This window comes from Sprattus sprattus (assembly GCF_963457725.1).
Source record: "Sprattus sprattus genome assembly, chromosome: 11".
NCBI classification, from domain to species: domain Eukaryota; kingdom Metazoa; phylum Chordata; class Actinopteri; order Clupeiformes; family Clupeidae; genus Sprattus; species Sprattus sprattus.
Genome location: NC_137909.1, coordinates 6163406 through 6184389, shown reverse-complemented (window position 1 = coordinate 6184389; position 20984 = coordinate 6163406). Strand labels below are relative to the sequence as shown.

Below are 20984 nucleotides of genomic sequence, written 5' to 3'. Positions count from 1 at the left end.
TGACGTATTCCTGGCGCAACCAAATTGAAACTACATGTAAATGAATTTGTATTCCTCAAAAGTAGACTTTTAAAACTGTACTCCTGAAAACTCGTGTTATGGTAAATAACCAAATTAAACCAAAATTGCCCAATGTATTGACACTGAATTCCCTGCATTCTTCTGCTGAGCTGTGAAAGGGTGTAACAGAAGCATTTCACAGAAGCATATGAGCTTTATAGACCAGTGATGCATTAACTATACAGATATGAATTCTACGTTCATGCAAATATTTTATTTGGATTGGATTGCATTCTACATGGATCCATTTCATTTGATGAAGTGTTTATTCACTTAAGAGTGTCTGGGAGATGAAAACTTCTCAAATGACTTCCCAAGGCAAACTAGTCTTGAAGATACGAAACACTTTATATCAGAGCAGGTAACTTCTACTGAGCTGGTCCATGGAACAGCTCATACGGTCTCAGCAAGTTGCAAAAGCTTAATGACTGACTGCCACCAAGAAAAAGCAGATCTCTTAACAGATATCCGGCTCCTCCTGTTATACTATAATAGTGTCCAGTGAGCCAAAATACTGACTGATCCTGGGATAATTGTGGCTGGCGTCTCTTAGTGTAGTTTTTTATGTCATGTTACAGCCAGTCTGTTTATTGTTGCTTTCATTTCTTTGGATGCCCATGTTCCAGCATCAGTAATTCAATAAAACAGCGGTAATTTAAAATATAACAGCCCGCCCTTTGAAGTGTTCACACCTCACTATGTAACACATTATTTAAAACTATATGTGCAACAATGCTCGCCTACCGCACACACTCATCCTTCTCTTGTTAGCATCCAATCCAAAACCAACACCTGATCCAATTGTTCTCCCAAAGCAGTAAATCCATGGTGTAATTAATACATCTTTGCTGATTATAGTAGATATAATTAATCTACTCCCACGCCTGATCAATGCCTATTGTGACTATGAGAGGTTCAAACTCTGATTATATCTCGCTGCAGGCTTTGTTATCATGGGCAATATCCCCTGGTTGTCCTATGCCATCTAGGTACACTTGAGGGTCATTATCATACTCACCCTCCCCCCTTTTCTCTCACTGGAGATGGGTTGAGGAACTCCTTTTCCGTTCTTGCTTGACCTCAAGGTTGTCATTTTCATTTACCACAAAAGTCTCTTGCTTGGCCATTACCCTAGCCTAGTACATAGCCCTGTCCAGTCTTCTGGAAGGGTGTATAGTAGGACCCACTCTGGGCCACAGGCCCACCACATATCAGCCAGGGGAACACATTGGACCCAGTGAAACAATGGTATGGTTGGAGTGAGCTCTTTCACTCCTGCTCTTGAGGCTACAATAACATTGGCCATCAGGCCAAAGATGGGTTGCTCGGGTTCTAAATTAAAAGTCCCTGTGTTGCCACACGTGCCTTGATATTTCCCCACATTAAAGTTTCCAGTTTTTTCATTGCATTCAAATGTAAAGCCTTTTCCAATCTCATAACTAGGCATGGTGCGTTCTTTAGTTTGTGGCCATACTCTGTACTTTTCACAGGCGTGAGCACGAGTGCTTCGTTCCCCCCGTTCCCCCGCGCCTATCATGGCTGCAGGACCGGATGGCTGCTTGCTGCTTGCCCACCCCCCTCCCTGTTTCTGTCATGTTGTAAAATGTATGTGCTTATGTGTTTTTTTTTCCTGTTCCCACACTGTACCCCTCTAGGAGCATAGTCTAGGGGTTGCCTTTTTTTTCTCTCCTCCCCTCTCCTCATGTTTATGCTTCAATTTCTCCCTCAACCTTGTCTTCCCATCCTGTCCACCTGTTTGTCAGTGTATGTATGGACAGGTTGATTGCCACTTTTGCTAGTTTACTATGCGACAAGCTATATTGCTGTACTTGTATACTTGTATACTTGTGCTGTAACAATAAAGGACTACTACTAGTATTATTAAGCTGCCAAATTAATTTCCCATCCTTGTGTTTCCCTTGGACTGTGTCTCTTATTTCTCCCCATCCACAACATACAGTTGTAAGGATCCCATGGTATGTGTTTAAGGGGCTCTTTAGTGCCCTTATCATTGTGACGGACCGAGCCTCGGTTGCCGTCGAAAATGTGTGGGTTTGGCCCGAAAGCTCAGAGACAGAGTGAGGGTTCAAATATAAAGTTTAATTAGGCTTCAAAATACCCAGGAGAACTGCTAAGCCTCACAAACATACTGAGGACAAAGAGCAACAGTATCACCTGCTCAGCCTCTAAATGGGGTAGAGGACAATGCAGCAGTACATTGCTCAATTCAAATACCTGCTAAGCCTCTAAATTGGGTAGAGGACAAAAATCAGCAGAACACATACCGGACATGACAAGACTAACTGAACTAGACAGAACACTGAACATACAGCCGCGGAAAAAATTAAGAGACCACTTCAAAATTATCAGTTTCTCTGGTTTTACTATTTATTGGTATGTGTTAAAGTAAAATGTACATTTTAGTTGTATTCTATAACCTACTGGCAACATTCCTACCAAATTTCAAATAAAAATATTGTCATTTAGATCATTTATTTGCAGAAAAATGACAATTGGTCAAAATAGCAAAAATTATGCAGTGTCTTCAGATCTCGAATAATGCAAAGAAAACAAGCTCATATTCATTTTTAAACTACACAATACTAATGCTTACACTTAGGAAGAGTTCAGAAATCAATATTTGGTGGAATAACCTTGATTTAAAATCACAACGTTCATGTGTCTTGGCATGCTCTCCACCAGCCTTTCACATTGCCGTTGGGTGACTTTATGCTACTCCTGGCGCAAGAATTCAAGCAGCTCGGCTTCTTTTCATGGCTTTTGACCATCCATCTTCCTCTTGATCACATTTCAGAGGTTTTTTATGGGATTCAGGTCTCGAAATTGGGCTGGCCATGATAGGGTCCTGATCTGGTGGTACTCCATCCACACCTTTACTGGCCTGGCTGTGTGGCATGGAGCATTGCCCTGCTGGAAAAAACACTTCTCAGAGTTGGGGAACATTGTCAGAGCAAAAGGAAGCAAGTTTTTCTTCCGGGACAACGTTGTACTTTGCCTGGCTGAGGTTTGTAAAAGACCATAAGGGTTGAAAAAGCGGACTGGAGTTTCTTCTAAGTTCGTCTTCTCTGATGAGTCCGATTTCACAGTAGGTGCAAGACTCTCTGGCTTGTAGGCCTCTCCAGGTCTCCGTCTAACCATCAGACGACCATGTGTTGGGCAAAGCTGAAAATTGGACTCATCAGAGAAGACGAACTAGAAGACCCTCCAGTCCGCTTTTTTCAATCCTTATGGTCTTTTACAAACCTCTGCCAGGCAAAGTACAACGTTGTCCCGGAAGAAAAACTTGCTTCCTTTAGCTCTGACAATGTTCCCCAACTCTGAGAAATGTTTTTTCCAGCAGGGCAATGCTCCATGCCACACAGCCAGGCCAGTAAAGGTGTGGATGGAGTACCACCAGATCAGGACCCTGTCATGGCCAGCCCAATTTCGAGACCTGAATCCCATAAAAAAACCAATGAAATGTGATCAAGAGGAAGATGGATGGTCACAAGCCATGAAAAGAAGCCGAGCTGCTTGAATTCTTGCGCCAGGAGTAGCATAAAGTCACCCAACGGCAATGTGAAAGACTGGTGGAGAGCATGCCAAGACACATGAACGTTGTGATTTTAAATCAAGGTTATTCCACCAAATATTGATTTCTGAACTCTTCCTAAGTGTAAGCATTAGTATTGTGTAGTTTAAAAATGAATATGAGCTTGTTTTCTTTGCATTATTCGAGATCTGAAGACACTGCATCTTTTTTGCTATTTTGACCAATTGTCATTTTTCTGCAAATAAATGATCTAAATGACAATATTTTTATTTGAAATTTGGTAGGAATGTTGCCAGTAGGTTATAGAATAAAACAAAAATGTACATTTTACTTTAACACATACCAATAAATAGTAAAACCAGAGAAACTGATAATTTTGAAGTGGTCTCTTAATTTTTTCCGCGGCTGTATATACATGGCGGCCAGCACCATTTCCACACACAGGAGACACCAAAACCAAACAATTCAACAATGACAACAGACCCTGAGACACAAACAAAGTAATCCCCCACTATCATCAATCACCGAAATAACTATGTAATTCATAAATCATATCTCAAAGGTTTGTTAAAAACCACCTTATGCAAGTGGTATGGCCCACACCATTTTAGATGCCCCCCCCCAGCCAGTCTAGGCAATTAGCAATGCTCATGAGGTGGATCCAATTGTAATCAGTGGTATGAGTGTTTGTGTGTGCGTGTGTGTGCAAACCATGTCTGTTGGGTGCGCTTGTGGTTGCAAAGATAGGGCAGGAGTGTGCTTGTCATGTGCGGTCGCACCACGACCATCACACACACCCCCACCTCTGGTCTCACACTGGTTAGAGGAAGAGGAAGTCCGCAGTGACATTTTTACCCCTTCTATCGGGCCTCCCGCCGTGCTGAATTCTGCTCCAGTCCATCCTCTCCGGCCTGCCACACCGAGAGACGGGCTTCTGCTTTTGCTGCTTCATCCAGCAGCTCTGCTCGTGCCCTTTCAGGCCCCATCATCCAAATGAGGGAACTCCACCTATCAGGATGCAGAAAAAAAGAAAGTAGCGCAAACAATGCTCAAAAAAAGTTCAACACTCCCTCCTGCCCTGTAGGCCAAATCCCACCAGCTGCCACCAATTGTGACGGGCCGAGCCTCGGTTGCCGTCGAAAATGTGTGGGTTTGGCCCGAAAGCTCAGAGACAGAGTGAGGGTTCAAATATAAAGTTTAATTATGCTTCAAAATACCCAGGAGAACTGCTAAGCCTCACAAACATACTGAGGACAAAGAGCAACAGTCTCCACAGTCTCATCTGCTCAGCCTCTAAATGGGGTAGAGGACACAATGCAGCAGTACATAGCTCAATTAAAATACCTGCTAAGCTTCTAAATGGGGTAGAGGACAAAAATCAGCAGAACACATACCTGACAAGACTTACTAAACTAGACAGAACACTGAACATATATACATGGCGGCCAGCACCATTTCCACACACAGGAGACACCAAAACCAAACAATTCAACAATGACAACAGACCCTGAGACACAAACATAGTAATCCCCCACTATCATCAATCACCGAAATAACTATGTAATTCATAAATCATATCTCAAAGGTTTGTTAAAAAACACCTTATGCAAGTGGTATGGCCCATACCATTTTAGAGTATCTACAAAGATGCACTTACTTCCTTTCCTTTTCTCCATCATTGACCGGCTGCTAAACACTGTCTGTGGGGGGTCCCTCACACAGTTTAACGGGCACACCTACGATGACCTCACAGCGAGCCATCCCACTTCTAACACCATTTGTAGTGAAGGGAAAGCGTGGTCACCCCACCTGAACTCTAATAGGGTCTACAGGTTGCCAAACATGCACCCTGACCGCAACACCAAAGATCCCATTTTGATTACATCGTTACATTACCACTGCACGTCTCACTACATCGCTGATTAAAAAAAGTGAAATATCAATAAAGAAAAAATTACATTTCATCAATGTGTTAATCACCAGTAAAATATCCAAGTAATATTATCATAAATCAACGGGTGCTTGGAACTTTTCACCCTATCCTTCATACACAGTGGACCTATGGACTACTGCTGCCATTCCACAAGTCTTCAGGTGCCACAGGGATCACAGCACTGTTGGCAGACCGCCCGACCTGAAGAGCGCACCTTGACATGCTGTTTACACCTCTTTTTGCCTACATAGGATGCAGGATGCCACCACCCCACCCAAATGTAAGTACAAAATAAGCTTGAGAGCAGACCCAGGCCTACTGTGGAATATTCAACACCATGGTACGTCAACCTGACTCATTCACAAACATTATACAATATAAAGGCATGTAGGAAAGTAGCCAAGCCTGTTAACGTAAAAGTTTATAATCACTTCCAAAGTGTCATGTCAAAATAATGAGTGTGAGCACTTTATGATTAGATGATAATGATGAGAGAAAGCAGGTTTCAGAAAGTATGCTGTCCACAAAAGCAATGGTTACTTGCATATGTTCGTAGGCATGTAGTGTTTTTCAACAAAGTACATTACTGCCATTGTCTATATTACTGAATGTATGATGAGCTCCTCGTATTCCCAGCTATCCACAAAATATTCTTCATTAAACTCAACTAAATATGCACAAAACCTGCAAGTTATATTTGATGACAAACTTAATTTCTCTAAGCATGTAGTTTCTGTATACGATTCGGAAGATCAGACCCTATCTCACTCAATATTCTATACATCGTATTGTGCAGGCCTTGGTTATGTCTAAACTAGATTATTGTAATTCAATTTTAACCGGACTACCTGCATGTATATTGAGATCGTTGCAGATGATTCAGAATTGTGGAATGGTCAGAATTGAGGAATGATCTTTGATCAACCAAAGAAGAATGGTCAGAATTGAGGAATGATCTTTGATCAACCATAGAAGAATGGTCAGATTTGAGGAATGGTCTTTGATTAACCATAGAGGAATGGTCAGAATAGATAAATGGTCTTTGATCAACCATAGAGGAATGGTCTTTGAACAACCATAGATCCTCTGCTGGTATATACAGACCCTTCACTGGTTCCCTATAGCTGCTAGAATTTCATTTCAATCCCTCAGTCTGGCCTAAAGGACAGCCACTAGAACGGCACCATCCTATTTAAATTCAGTTCCCACTCTTGACCACTTCACTACTCTGATGAGCAGTTGCTGTCTTTCCTGTGTGGAAACATTCCCCCCTGTTAGCTAGTTTTACTGCCTTTTTTATATATATTTTTTATATTTTATATTTTATAAGTGACTGCTAAATACTATAACCATAACCATGATGTACAAAACATCTTTGGTCTGATACATTCTGTGGGTCAGGAGGTCACAGAAGGTGTTCCCTAACATAGGCCTAAATGGTGTGAATAGCGATTGTGCTACACCCTTTCTTATTTAAGAAGACATTGAACAGGTTCTAGGTGTCCCAAAGAAAGCCCAAGTCGCTCTCTGGCTGGTCTGAGGTGAAAAGACTCAGTGAATTTGCGAGGGCTTGCCAGATATCTGATACATCAAAATTCAAGCAAAAAAAGGCCATGGCTTGCAAGGTTTCCCCTGGTGAAGGTCAGATGTATAAATAGTGTCACGAGGCCGTGACAGTGAAGTGAAGGTGATGCTTTTGTATAGTGATGTTTTTGTATTCTTCTTTTCAAATATTTAATCTTTTCAGTGTAGGAGCCTATAGCTTGTTTATTTTTATTTTTGGACAAGCTTAAAATGTGGATTAGTAAACAAGATTCGAAGGAAATTATAAAGCAAAACACAGTACACCACTTTGGAAAGTTTGGGGAAATGGATGCGGGTTGGATTGGGGCCTGTCCTCGTGGGAGTTCAGGCCTGTATATGGTCAGGGCTAATTCTTGCGCCACAGTGCCTTCAGCCACTTTGGAAAATTGCCCTGAAATGGAATAGCTCTGCCCCTCCCATTAAGACCTTGATCATGCCATATATGTGTGTGTGGTATAAAAATAATACAGAACATTAACAGTTGTAATGGTATTATTATTTTTGTAATAAAGAATATGTAGGCCTACCTACATAAATGGACCAGATAAGGTAGACTCAAAAGTATCACCAGCTAAAATAATTAAAATATAAGTGCTGCTCATTTAATAACATGTATGAGTCAATGTTTGTGTGTGATCGTTTGCTTGACGTAGTGTATAAATATATCAAACCATTCCAGTATTCCTTATTTGGATCCTGCTTAGTTTGCAGATTGTCACAATATAAGGACCTTGAGGAACAGAGAAGTTCACAGAGACTAGGGGGTGCCAGTGCACAGTAAGTTGTCGACTGCTTGATTTATCAGGGAGGAGCTGTACAGCATGATCAACTCTAATATTCTCTGAAACATGGGACAGCTGGATATGTTTTTACTATTTGCATTTATATATAATATATTGTCTGACCTCTTGCTCCATTCATTTTAGACTATTTGACGGTTCTGGACATTTCATCTGGTACGGGAAAGAACAGGTAGGTGTATCTGCTTTTGTAACCGACTATCTATTACCTAAATTACCTTTTCAAATAATAGCAAGCAAGCCAAACGGCTACCAAAGAAAACATATGCCTATGGTTCTGAATACCCTTTCCAGTTCAGTCAAAACAGTCTTTTTCAATCAAATAGGGTTGCATAGGTATGCATATTTTCCACATTTGGTCCTTAAATCCAAATCTCTGGGCTGTACCCACAGTCTTTAGCTGGACAGTTATCAACTATTCTGGCTTTGTAGCTACTTTTATCAAATGTTATATATCCTGCTATGACCAGGCTTCAGTGAGGTTCTATGAAGGCATCACTCTAAATATACTATAAGAGAAGAGACAATGCTCTCAGCTTAAACATTACTTTCAGATCTTTCTGAAGGTCTTTCTTCCTTTTTAGGATTTTTTTGCAAAAGACTGCACTCCATACATCATGATGAAAGATAAAGACAACATTTTAAATCCCCTAAATAATAATACAACACACTTCTATTTATTTACTACACTACCCCACGCCCATCGGGTGCATTTTGAATAGCAAGATACCCATTGTTTAATATGATTACCTGTTTCCCACATTAGATAAATTGTAAATATTTACTGTTGCTCTTGACTGCCTCATCGAATGCACTACAAAAAAACTAAAAACATCAAGTTGATAGTTTGTTTACTTATTTCAGATATGCTATGTTGCAAGGATTAATTCATGTTTCTTACAGTCCGTGGTTGAAATATTTCTTTTTACAAAATGACATGTTCATGCCTCTTATTCCAACAGTCAACCTCAAACATGGGAGACGGCGACATGGCCGCTTATGGCGCAGCTGCCATTTACCTCCGTAAGCCTGAGAGGGAGAGGCTTGAGGCCCAAACCATACCCTTTGATGCAAAGTCAGCGTGTTATGTACCTGACAAGGAGGAGTTGTACCTGAAAGCTAAAATCCTGAAAAGAGATGGTGCCCAGGTCACCGTTGAACTGCTTGATAAAAAGGAGGTATGTTAGCAAGGCTCTTAGTTAAGAAAATGATTGAGTATTTCCAACAGAAGTGTACTTGACTATATCTCTCTATATTGTCCATTTGTTTTAGGAAAGAGTCCATAAAGAGGAGGATGTCCATCCCATGAATCCTCCCAAGTATGATAAGATTGAGGACATGGCTATGATGACCCACCTCAATGAAGCCTCTGTCCTGTATAACCTCAAAGAGCGTTACGCAGCATGGATGATCTACGTAAGCTTTATGCTTTCTCACAGATGAAAAACTATGTTAAAAATAAAATGGCTGTAAAACCAATCCCCTTTATTTCCTCATTCTAGACCTACTCTGGACTTTTTTGTGCCACTGTGAACCCCTACAAGTGGCTCCCTGTGTATGACCAAGCAGTGGTGGAGGCCTACAGAGGCAAGAAGCGTATGGAGGCCCCACCCCACATTTTCTCTGTGTCTGACAATGCTTATCAGTTCATGCTCCAAGGTAAGCATTCAATTTAAAAGCTAATAAATAATAAGATTTAATTACTGTACATATTTGTTCATGAACTAATGCAAAAAAAGTGATTTAAAATTGAAGTTGTCCCACAGACAAGGAGAACCAGTCTGTTCTGATTACGTAAGTGTCAATGCATGACTTAAAACTTTGCATCATCTTCTATGTTACCTTGTGGCACACACAATTCTTATCTGAATTTTTTTTATATCTTATGTTTAATCTAGCGGAGAATCTGGTGCTGGCAAGACTGTGAACACCAAACGTGTCATCCAATACTTTGCAACAATTGCAGTCAGTAGTGGAAAAAAGGCAGAGGTAGTGCCTGGAAAGATGCAGGTCAGACCCCTTACACTTTTATGTGCTAATTATCATAAAGCAACACAAGCATTCTCTTCATAACAACATATTCCTTGAATGTTTCTTCCACTTGCAGGGCTCTCTTGAAGACCAGATTATTGCTGCCAACCCACTGTTGGAGGCTTATGGTAATGCCAAAACTGTGAGGAATGACAACTCTTCCCGTTTTGTAAGTTAATTTCTTATTTAAACTCTGGCCTCAGTTCTGTGGTTATTAATAAGATACAATTACTTAGGATATAATTTTGTCTAAAACAGGGAAAATTCATCAGAATTCACTTTGCCACAACTGGAAAACTGGCTAAAGCTGATATTGAGACTTGTAAGTATAATTATCCGATGTATATCAACATTTTTCATTATTGCTGCCTCAATTTTTTCAAGTTAAAATGTATTCTTCCCCACCTAAATAGACCTGCTGGAAAAGTCTAGAGTGTCATTCCAGCTTCCTGATGAGAGAGGCTACCACATCTTCTTCCAGATGATGACCAACCACAAGCCTGAGCTGATTGGTGGGGTTATTATTTTCAACCAACAATCAAAAAACATTACATGTAATTATTATATGGCAACGACAGTACGAGCATTCTGATTGGCTAATGGGTAGTCATGCCAGCCGCGCATTGACGTTCTAGCCGGTCTGCGGTCTGATAAGTATTCTTATTGCACACCCCATCAATCTTAAAAATGAGTGATACCATGTACCAAGTACTAAACATTACATCCTTAAAAATTAGCGATATATCAACAGCCATGAGCATGTATTGATAGAATCAGGACTTCTATTATGAAATTATCTGAGAACAGGAAACCAGTTGAATGTCGTGGTAACATGACAGTTGATGAGAGTTGAAGAATAAAGACTCGAGAATTCGCGAACATTTTGATATCGGGTAATACTTTATAGGACTTCAGAAGCAGCGAAAATGTGTTATTGAAAGTGATGATGAAGACTTGACTACTATAGTTTGAAAACCTTGTGTTTAACTGTAAATTAACACCTGAAACACTGTGTCGTGAGAAGACTTGAGAGCTGAACAAAACGACTTGATTTCTATTTACAATTACCATTTATTTTCAAAATGAAAAGAGCTTAAATGCCATATAATAAACAACTTACTAACCTCGACCGTTCGGTCATGCAGGTATATCAGACTTCGGCCCCGCAGCATCAACCTCGCTATCTCTCGGTCGATACGGCCTCTGTCTGATATTTACCTGCATGACCTCACTCTCGGCCAGTATGTAGTTATTATTAATTTGCAACAACAAATTATTGCTTTCTCACTCTACAGAAATGGCCCTGCTCACAAGCAACCCCTATGACTTTCCCATGTGCAGTCAGGGTCATATCACTGTGGCTAGCATTAATGACAAAGAAGAATTGGACGCCACAGATGTGAGATATCCATGATTTTTTCTTCTGGACAATGAAAACAATGAGAATGACATTCTTAAAAACACTAATGATTAACAATAATGATGCGCTTAATTTGCATTTATGTATGTAATTGCAGGACGCCATTGACATCCTGGGTTTCACTGCAGAGGAGAAAGTCACCATTTACAAACTGACTGGTGCTGTGCTCCATCATGGCAATTTGAAATTCAAGCAGAAGCAGCGTGAGGAGCAGGCTGAGCCTGATGGCACTGAGGGTAGGTTTAAAAACTCTACTTGGGTCAGCTCTAGTGATAACTACTAGGTAGCCTTATTTATTGAAGTAATTTCATTAAAAGATAGATCAGCATGTATATTAACTTCAAGTTGTACTTTCCCTCTGATTATAGTTATTAATATATTATATGTACAACAGAAGCATGTTAATATATCTACAATGTCATTCCATAGATATTTTTTTTAGTGGCCTCTTAATTTAGGTTAAGAATGACTGTCCTGGGTAAAATATTGAACTAAATAACTCACTTAAACACTGTGTTTAAAAAAAAAAAAAAAAAAAAAGATGCTGACAAAGTCGCTTACCTCCTGGGTCTGAACTCCGCTGATATGCTGAAGGCTCTGTGCTACCCAAGGGTGAAAGTCGGAACTGAGTATGTCACCAAGGGTCAGACTGTGCCACAGGTATCTCACACACAAGGATTTTGACATTGTTTGACAAGAATTTCACTGCTTGTATTTTCTTTCTCAGGGTTCACACCCTTTATCATTGACAACATTTCAAAACTTTTCAAGGACCCTTAAAGAAATCTCCATGAATCTTCACAAGCTAATAAATAAACAGAATGATATATATTACAGCGCAGATTGGGCCTAAACTCCTAAAACCTAAAAAATAAATAACAACTCTTTCCATTACTTTTCTATTAGACAGGCTATGTCAATTCAAGTAGAGACTGCATCAGGCACAACAAACCCATTATCCATGAAAGTGGACAATAACAAAATACATTTCATTAGATCTCCATTCAACAAAATTATTATTTCTTTTCCAGAACTTTAAGTGACTTAACTGAATTCCATGACTTTCCTAGCCCTGGAAAACGTGATTTTAAAACTCCATGACTTTTCCAGGATTTTCATGACAGTGCCTGCCTTTTCTCATCATAGTAAGTAAGAAGTAATTCTTTCATATTGTTTTAGGTCAACAACTCAGTGTCAGCCTTGTCCAAGTCTATCTATGAGAGGATGTTCTTGTGGATGGTCATTCGTATCAACCAGATGCTGGACACCAAGAAGTCAAGTCAGTTCTACATTGGTGTGCTGGACATTGCTGGATTTGAGATTTTCGATGTGAGGAAAAAATTATAAGATTCTCCACTAACATTATCTGTTTCTAGTGACTTAAGAGTGCAACTCTCAAATAATGAATGATTATGTATCCAACGCAGTACAATAGCATGGAGCAGCTGTGTATCAACTTTACCAATGAAAAACTGCAACAGTTCTTCAACCACACCATGTTTGTCCTGGAGCAAGAGGAGTACAAGAAAGAGGGCATTGTTTGGGCGTTCATTGACTTTGGCATGGACTTGGCTGCCTGCATTGAGCTGATTGAAAGGGTCCGTTTCAATCAATCCAACTAGCACAGTGTTAAATTTGTATAGTTTCATGATGTCCACTTTTATGACTAAGCAATCTTATTTTCCAACAGCCCATGGGTATCTTTGCCATCCTTGAAGAGGAGTGCATTGTCCCCAAGGCCTCTGACGTCACTTTCAAGGAAAAGCTGTATGCCCAGCATCTTGGAAAGACCGCAGCCTTTGCGAAACCCAAGCCTGCCAAAGGCAAAGCTGAGGCTCACTTTTCCATGGCGCACTATGCCGGAATCGTGGACTACAATGTTACTGGATGGTTGGAGAAGAACAAGGATCCACTGAATGACACTGTTGTGCAGCTGTACCATAAGTCAACAGTCAAACTTTTACCTGTCCTGTACCCACCTGTTGTTGAGGGTAATAACCTGTTCAAGTCAAAAGGCTAATACACAAATAGTTATTATATTAGATTCTATATATATAACTCAATTATCCGATTAATTATTTGTATGTCAACAGAGACTGGTGGTGCTAAGAAGGGTGGTAAGAAGAAGGGTGGCTCCATGCAGACGGTGTCCTCACAATTCAGGGTATGTGTTTTAATATCAAGAAGAAAATTATCAATCAATAAATAATTGTCCCAGCACAATTATTAAAATGTAATAATTTCTTGCCTCAACAGGAGAACTTGGGTAAACTGATGACCAACCTGAGGGCCACACATCCTCACTTTGTGCGTTGTCTGATTCCAAATGAAATTAAGAAACCAGGTAAAGGGCTTTTAGTAAATTAAGACATGTCCATTGTCCAACACCTTGTATTTGCTTGAAAATTTTACATCTCTGCATTTCCACAGGTTATATGCAGAACTTCCTGGTCATCCACCAACTCAGGTGTAATGGTGTACTGGAGGGTATCAGAATCTGTAGAAAGGGTTTCCCAAGCAGAATCATGTATGCTGACTTCAAGCAGAGGTAAACATACAACAATATACAACAAAAACTTATAATACACACTTCATATATGTATATTTTGGGGAAAATTATGTTTTTTTATTATTGACAACAGATACAAGGTACTGAATGCCAGTGTTATTCCTGAGGGTCAGTTCATTGATAACAAGAAGGCTGCTGAGAAGCTCTTGGGATCCATCGATGTTGATCACGATGAGTACAAGTTTGGACACACTAAGGTGGAGAATGTTTCTATCTTATATCTGTTATTATGGATAAATATTGAATTACATACAGTGTGTCCATTTTGCTTTCAATCACCCACCTCATAATTTTGTGTTCTTCTCTTTTAGGTGTTCTTCAAAGCTGGTCTACTTGGTACCCTTGAGGAGATGCGAGATGAGAAACTGATTACCCTGGTCACAATGACTCAGGCTCTGTGCCGTGCATTCCTGATGAGGCTGGAGTTTGTCGCGATGATGGAAAGGAGGTAATGTGTGATGTATTTGGTGGAATCACGCTCAACAAAATGATTTGCCATAAAACATAGAATTGCAGGTTTTTTAATTGTAACTCATTAGGTCGTGTTGAATGAATTGCTCATCTCTTATAATTTAAAGTACAAACGTACAAAACAGAGATAATTTCCATCAACACAGATGTATACAAAAGACAAGACTAATCACTGTCAGTGATTGACAGAATTCCTCTGATCTATTCAGTAAGCTTCATCCCTAATCAACAAATCAACCTCTTTTGCAGAGATGCAATCTTCACTATCCAGTTGAATATCCGCTCATTCATTAATGTGAAGCACTGGCCATGGATGAAGGTGTACTACAAGATCAAGCCTCTGCTTCAGAGTGCTGAAACTGAGAAGGAGCTGGTTAGCCTGAAGGAGGAGCATGCAAAACTCAAAGACATGTTTGCAAAGGTTGATGCCAGGAAGAAGGAGCTTGAGGAGAAGATGGTATCTGTTGTGCAAGAGAGGAATGACCTGCATCTGCAAATGTCATCTGTAAGTGTATAACTATACAACGGGTAACAATTGTTCACATCATTGCAATATTCAAATCCCTAACCTGTCTGAGAATTATGTGTTCAATACAAATCCGATTTCATCCTTTCATCTTGTATTTACTGTAGAGCTCTGAGACTCTCAACGATGCTGAGGAGAGGTGTGAGGGTCTGATCAAGAGTAAGATCCAGCTTGAGGCCAAACTCAAGGAGACATCCGAGAGACTAGAGGATGAGGAGGAAATCAATGCTGAGCTCACTGCCAAGAAGAGGAAACTGGAGGATGAGTGCTCTGAGCTCAAAAAGGACATCGATGATCTGGAGCTGACCTTGGCCAAAGTGGAGAAGGAGAAACATGCCACTGAGAACAAGGTTTATATTCTTTAAAACAAAAAGAATAATGTTTTATTTTCAATAAGTGTCCGTGAGGTTTACTGGATATTGATATAAAACATTATATGTGTGATGCCCTGTTGTCATGTGGTGCCCTGTTGTCATGTAAAATGTATTTATTTAACATTTATGTAACGTTTACTTATTTACCTCTCTGTGTCTCTTTACATGTTTCTTTCCTACTGTGAGGCGCATTGTGTTACCTTCGTGTATGTAATGCACCTTACAAATAAAGTTTGATTTGATTTGATTTGATTTATGTTTAGGTCAAGAACCTGACAGAGGAGATGGCCTCTCAGGATGAGGCCATTGCTAAGCTGACAAAAGAGAAGAAAGCCCTCCAAGAGGCCCATCAGCAGACTCTTGATGATCTCCAGGCAGAGGAAGACAAAGTCAACACTCTGACCAAGGCCAAGACTAAGCTTGAACAGCAAGTGGATGATGTGAGTTAAGGGCCTGTCTTTGTAAAGAAATGCACGTATATCATTGTGCTACTTAATTACTTTATGCGTTGTATCTGCAGCTTGAGGGTTCCCTGGAGCAAGAAAAGAAGCTCCGCATGGACCTTGAGAGAGCCAAAAGAAAGCTTGAGGGTGACCTGAAACTGTCCCAAGAGAGTGTCATGGATCTGGAGAATGAGAAGCAGCAGTCTGATGAGAAGCTGAAGAAGTAATGTAGAATTCTATTAGTAACTGATGATTCATGCAAACATGTCCTTCTTTTTTTAGCTCTTATTAGCAGCCGTTAACAACTATTTAAATTTACAATTATACAGGAAGGACTTTGAAACAAGCCAGCTCCTTAGCAAGATTGAGGATGAACAATCTTTGGGTGCTCAGCTCCAGAAAAAGATCAAGGAGCTTCAGGTTTGTTTCACATCTTCAGTACTGATTAGTGTTTACTGTCATCTGCCTGTTCTTTCTTATAACACTTATTTCTTTTTAACAACCAATAGGCCCGCATTGAAGAATTGGAAGAAGAGATTGAGGCTGAGCGTGCAGCTCGTGCTAAGGTTGAGAAGCAGAGAGCTGATCTCTCCAGGGAACTTGAGGAGATCAGTGAGAGGCTTGAGGAGGCTGGTGGTGCCACTGCTGCTCAAATTGAGATGAACAAGAAGCGTGAGGCTGAGTTCCAGAAGCTGCGTCGTGACCTTGAAGAGTCCACTCTGCAGCACGAAGCCACTGCTTCAGCTCTCCGTAAGAAGCAGGCTGATAGCGTGGCCGAACTGGGAGAGCAGATCGACAACCTCCAGCGTGTCAAGCAGAAACTTGAGAAGGAGAAGAGTGAATACAAGATGGAGATTGATGATCTTTCCGGCAACATGGAGGCAGTCGCAAAAGCTAAGGTTTGTGACATGTAAACCTTAATGCTCTAGCTTACTCTGACAAGAAACAATATAATTCTGCAAACAATGATACAAAAAGTATATATTCCTTTATGTTTTGCATTAAATGTTGCCAAATTAAATTGTTATAATTGCCATAAACATTTCTGACTTGTGTTGCTTATTCATTTTGCTTTCACCAACAGGGAAATCTTGAGAAGATGTGCCGTACCCTTGAGGACCAATTGAGTGAAATCAAGGCCAAGAGTGATGAGGGTGCACGCCAGGTCAACGACCTCAGTGCTCAGAGAGCAAGACTTACGACTGAAAATGGTGAACTCGGTCGCCGGGTTGAGGAGAAAGATGCTCTTGTGTCTCAGCTGAGTAGAAGCAAACAGGCTTTCACTCAGCAAATTGAGGAGCTGAAGAGGCTAAATGAGGAGGAAGTCAAGGTACTGATACCTGTGAAAGACATGAAGAAATTGAAGTACATAACCCACATTCTGTGAAGCCCTAAATGAACACCATTAATTGTTCACAAACAGGCCAAGAATGCCCTGGCCCACGCTGTCCAGTCTGCACGCCACGACTGCGACCTTCTGAGGGAGCAGTTTGAGGAGGAGCAGGAGGCAAAGGCTGAGCTGCAGCGTGGCATGTCCAAGGCCAACAGCGAGGTTGCTCAGTGGAGGGCCAAGTATGAAACTGATGCCATCCAGCGCACTGAAGAGCTTGAGGAGTCCAAGTATGTACCAAACAGGCAAAGAAACACAGAGAATGTGGATGTGGGTTATGTTGTCTACTAAAACCTGTCGACGTCCTCTAACTTAAATCGATTGCATTGTCAGGAAAAAGCTCGCCCAGCGTCTACAGGAAGCTGAGGAACAAATTGAGGCTATCAACTCCAAGTGTGCTTCTCTGGATAAAACCAAGCAGAGACTCCAGGGTGAGGTTGAAGACCTCATGGTGGATGTGGAAAGAGCCAATGGTCTGGCTGCCAACCTTGACAAGAAGCAGAGAAACTTTGACAAGGTTATACCTCTATCTGGAAATTGTGTGATCTTGTAGGATAAACTAGCCTTCATAACATAATATGAGCATATGGATTATTGGTAGCAGTGTCTTATATGTGAAATTAACCCAAGACACAAACTGTTTTTCAAAGGTCTTGGCAGAATGGAAGCAGAAATATGAGGAGGGTCAGGCAGAGCTGGAAGGTGCCCAGAAAGAGGCTCGCTCTCTGAGCACTGAGCTGTTCAAGATGAAGAACTCCTATGAGGAGGCTCTTGACCAACTGGAGACTCTTAAGAGGGAGAACAAGAATCTCCAACGTAAGTCAAGATGGCCTTAAAATACTTCCAAATCAAAGTTTGTAATAATAATGTTTTAAAACAAAATGTTTAATCCTTGAAAACAAATCAATAGTACATTGGTAGATGCTGACTTTGTGTTAAGGGTTTTACATTTATTGTTGCAGAGGAGATCTCTGACCTGACGGAGCAGCTTGGTGAGACTGGAAAGAGCATTCATGAGCTGGAGAAGGCCAAGAAGACTGTTGAGGCCGAGAAGGCTGAGATCCAGACTGCCCTGGAAGAGGCTGAGGTAAAAATACAAAATACAACAGGTTGGAGTGGAGCGATTCAATAGGACATAAATTAAGCAATTGGTCATATCTTAAAATTCTATGTTTTACACTCTATTTAAAAATAGGGAACTCTTGAGCATGAAGAGTCCAAGATTCTCCGTGTCCAGCTTGAGCTGAACCAGGTCAAGGGTGAGGTTGACCGGAAGCTTGCAGAGAAGGATGAGGAGATGGAGCAGATCAAGAGGAATAGCCAGAGGGTGATGGACTCCATGCAGAGCGCCCTGGACTCTGAGGTCAGGAGCAGGAATGATGCCATGAGAATCAAGAAGAAGATGGAGGGAGACCTTAATGAGATGGAGATTCAGCTAAGCCACGCCAACCGCCAGGCTGCTGAGTCCCAGAAACAACTGAGGGCCGTCCAGGGTCAGCTCAAGGTCAGTAGTATAAATATTCAGTATTTTGATATTACAATGCTCACACCAATGAAGTAAAGCAGACACCATACATTTCTCTGTCAACCAGGATGCTCAACTGCACCTTGATGATGCTGTCAGAGGACTGGAAGATATGAAGGAGCAGGCTGCCATGGTGGAGCGCAGGAACGGCCTTATGGTGGCTGAGATTGAGGAGCTCAGAGCTGCCTTGGAGCAGACAGAGAGAGGCCGCAAAGTGGCTGAGCAGGAGCTGGTTGATGCCAGTGAGCGTGTTGGCCTCCTGCACTCCCAGGTAGAGAATAAATAAAGGTTGTTTAAACCGGAACATTAAACAAAACAGTTCCAGCATTAAAAATATAACTGAGGTTGTTTATTTCTCCACACTAGAACACAAGTCTGCTGAACACCAAGAAGAAGCTTGAGGCTGACTTCCTTCAGGTCCAAGGTGAAGTTGATGACATTGTCCAGGAGGCAAGAAATGCTGAGGACAAGGCAAAGAAAGCCATCACTGATGTAAGGTTTTTTCCTAAAATGGAGCATTATATTTAAAAGTACTTTTACTTCTATTATTTAAAAATACACTATTCCATCATATAGGCTGCCATGATGGCAGAGGAGCTGAAAAAGGAGCAGGACACCAATTCTCATCTGGAGAGGATGAAGAAGAACCTGGAAGTCACTGTCAAGGATCTGCAGCACCGCCTGGATGAGGCTGAGAATCTGGCCATGAAGGGTGGCAAGAAACAGCTCCAGAAACTGGAGTCCAGGGTAGGTAACAAAATATGACTCTGAATGAGTATGTTTAACTCATCATAACAAAACAGGGGTCAGTATCTAAAATGGAAATATTTTTCATGTTAAGGTTCGTGAACTAGAAGGTGAGGTTGAGGGTGAACAGAGACGTGGTGCTGATGCTGTCAAGGGAGTCCGCAAATACGAGAGGAAGGTGAAGGAGCTCACCTACCAGGTAAGAAAGCTCTCCTCTTTCTCTAAAACTGCACGCAAAATCTAAGAGGGGGGGGGGGGGGCATTTCCTGACAAACTTCTTTCTCTTTAGACTGAGGAGGACAAGAAGAATGTCACCAGACTGCAGGATCTGGTTGACAAGCTGCAGCTGAAGGTCAAGGCCTACAAGAGGCAGGCTGAGGAAGCTGTAAGCATTTTTCTGCCTTTGCTATACAGGAAAATATCTGCTATTTTTGCTACTTCACATTGACTCTTGTTTCATTTTTCTGTATTAATTGCACTCATTTTCATATACAACAGGAGGAAATGGCCAATACTCACCTGTCCAAGTGCAGGAAGGTTCAGCATGAGCTAGAGGAGGCTGAGGAGCGTGCTGACATAGCTGAGTCCCAAGTCAACAAGCTCAAGGTCAAGAGCCGCGATGGCGGAAAGGTAAAATAAGGTTTTCTGAACAAACGTTACAATTATTTCACCCCTAAACCTTGAAAATGTAAGTGTAAGTGTCATCTAGCTCATTCATTTTCTTTGTTCTCTTTTAAAGGGCAAGGAGGCTGAAGAGTAAAACCTCTGAATCCATGTCACTTTCACCTGGATTAAAAATCCTGGTTAATGTGATTATTCCAACAATGCATAATGCATAATGCCTAATAAAAAATAATTACATATCTGAATATGAATCTGAATGTTCATTCATATACTTTAGTCAGGGGGCTGATTTTATAACTGGCCTGTAGTTCCCTATCGCAGTTGGACTGCGATATAACAGATGGGACATGACGTAGTCATGGGACCAATCAAAGCACTATTTACTCACGCTACAAGGCTGAGATGCGTCCAATCACTCTCCTGAGCCCGGCCCCTCAGGAGCCCTTAATTAGGGATGACGATTATGCATGTATCTTTCCAGAAACTTTGCTTCGAAGTGTCCATCTAAGCCTTTCTTCTACGCTATAAAGTATATTTATTTTTGTTCGTCTCGTGTGCTTGTTTTACTCTGTCGAGTTGGTGAGTTTTGGGTTCTTTTACCCTCACTAGCTGAGTGGCATAACAATATTTAGCTGGTGTTTCTACCACAATCACAAAATAATTAAAAAACATTTCCCATGTAAGTTTTTCACACACCTTGTAAACTTATTTAAAATGAATCGGACTGTTTCATGTCATGTATAATTATGCAACTTTGCCAGGGACCTCTCGTCGTATTTATTCAGAAGCCATTCATCATGCACTCGACTAAAAGCATTTATTTGGATAGAAATCCTCTCATCCTTTACTGGACTTATTGTCGGGAAACAATCCTTCAGTTAATGAATATGCTTATTCATATATCACTGAAATTATCAGGAGCTTTTTACACATA

At 41.0% G+C, this 20984-nt stretch overlaps 1 protein-coding gene across 1 annotated transcript; it reads left to right on the top strand.

Moving 5' to 3' along the window:
- Window positions 1-9235: 9235 nt before the first annotated feature.
- On the top strand, window positions 9236-20065 carry LOC308372538 (myosin heavy chain, fast skeletal muscle-like; the record flags this gene model as incomplete). The annotated part of the gene is made up of 36 exons (XM_080847700.1): window positions 9236-9346; window positions 9433-9589; window positions 9697-9724; window positions 9829-9940; window positions 10038-10130; window positions 10220-10283; window positions 10375-10473; window positions 11257-11360; window positions 11479-11617; window positions 11923-12041; window positions 12561-12710; window positions 12809-12979; window positions 13072-13372; window positions 13475-13545; window positions 13638-13725; window positions 13812-13929; window positions 14024-14147; window positions 14262-14398; window positions 14671-14926; window positions 15055-15297; window positions 15585-15761; window positions 15842-15987; window positions 16094-16184; window positions 16274-16663; window positions 16849-17094; window positions 17188-17384; window positions 17488-17671; window positions 17805-17970; window positions 18117-18241; window positions 18350-18658; window positions 18747-18950; window positions 19046-19171; window positions 19256-19426; window positions 19521-19625; window positions 19716-19811; window positions 19925-20065. 36 exons carry the CDS (start codon window positions 9236-9238, stop codon window positions 20063-20065), a joined length of 5559 nt encoding a protein of 1852 aa, XP_080703826.1.
- Window positions 20066-20984: the final 919 nt, after the last annotated feature.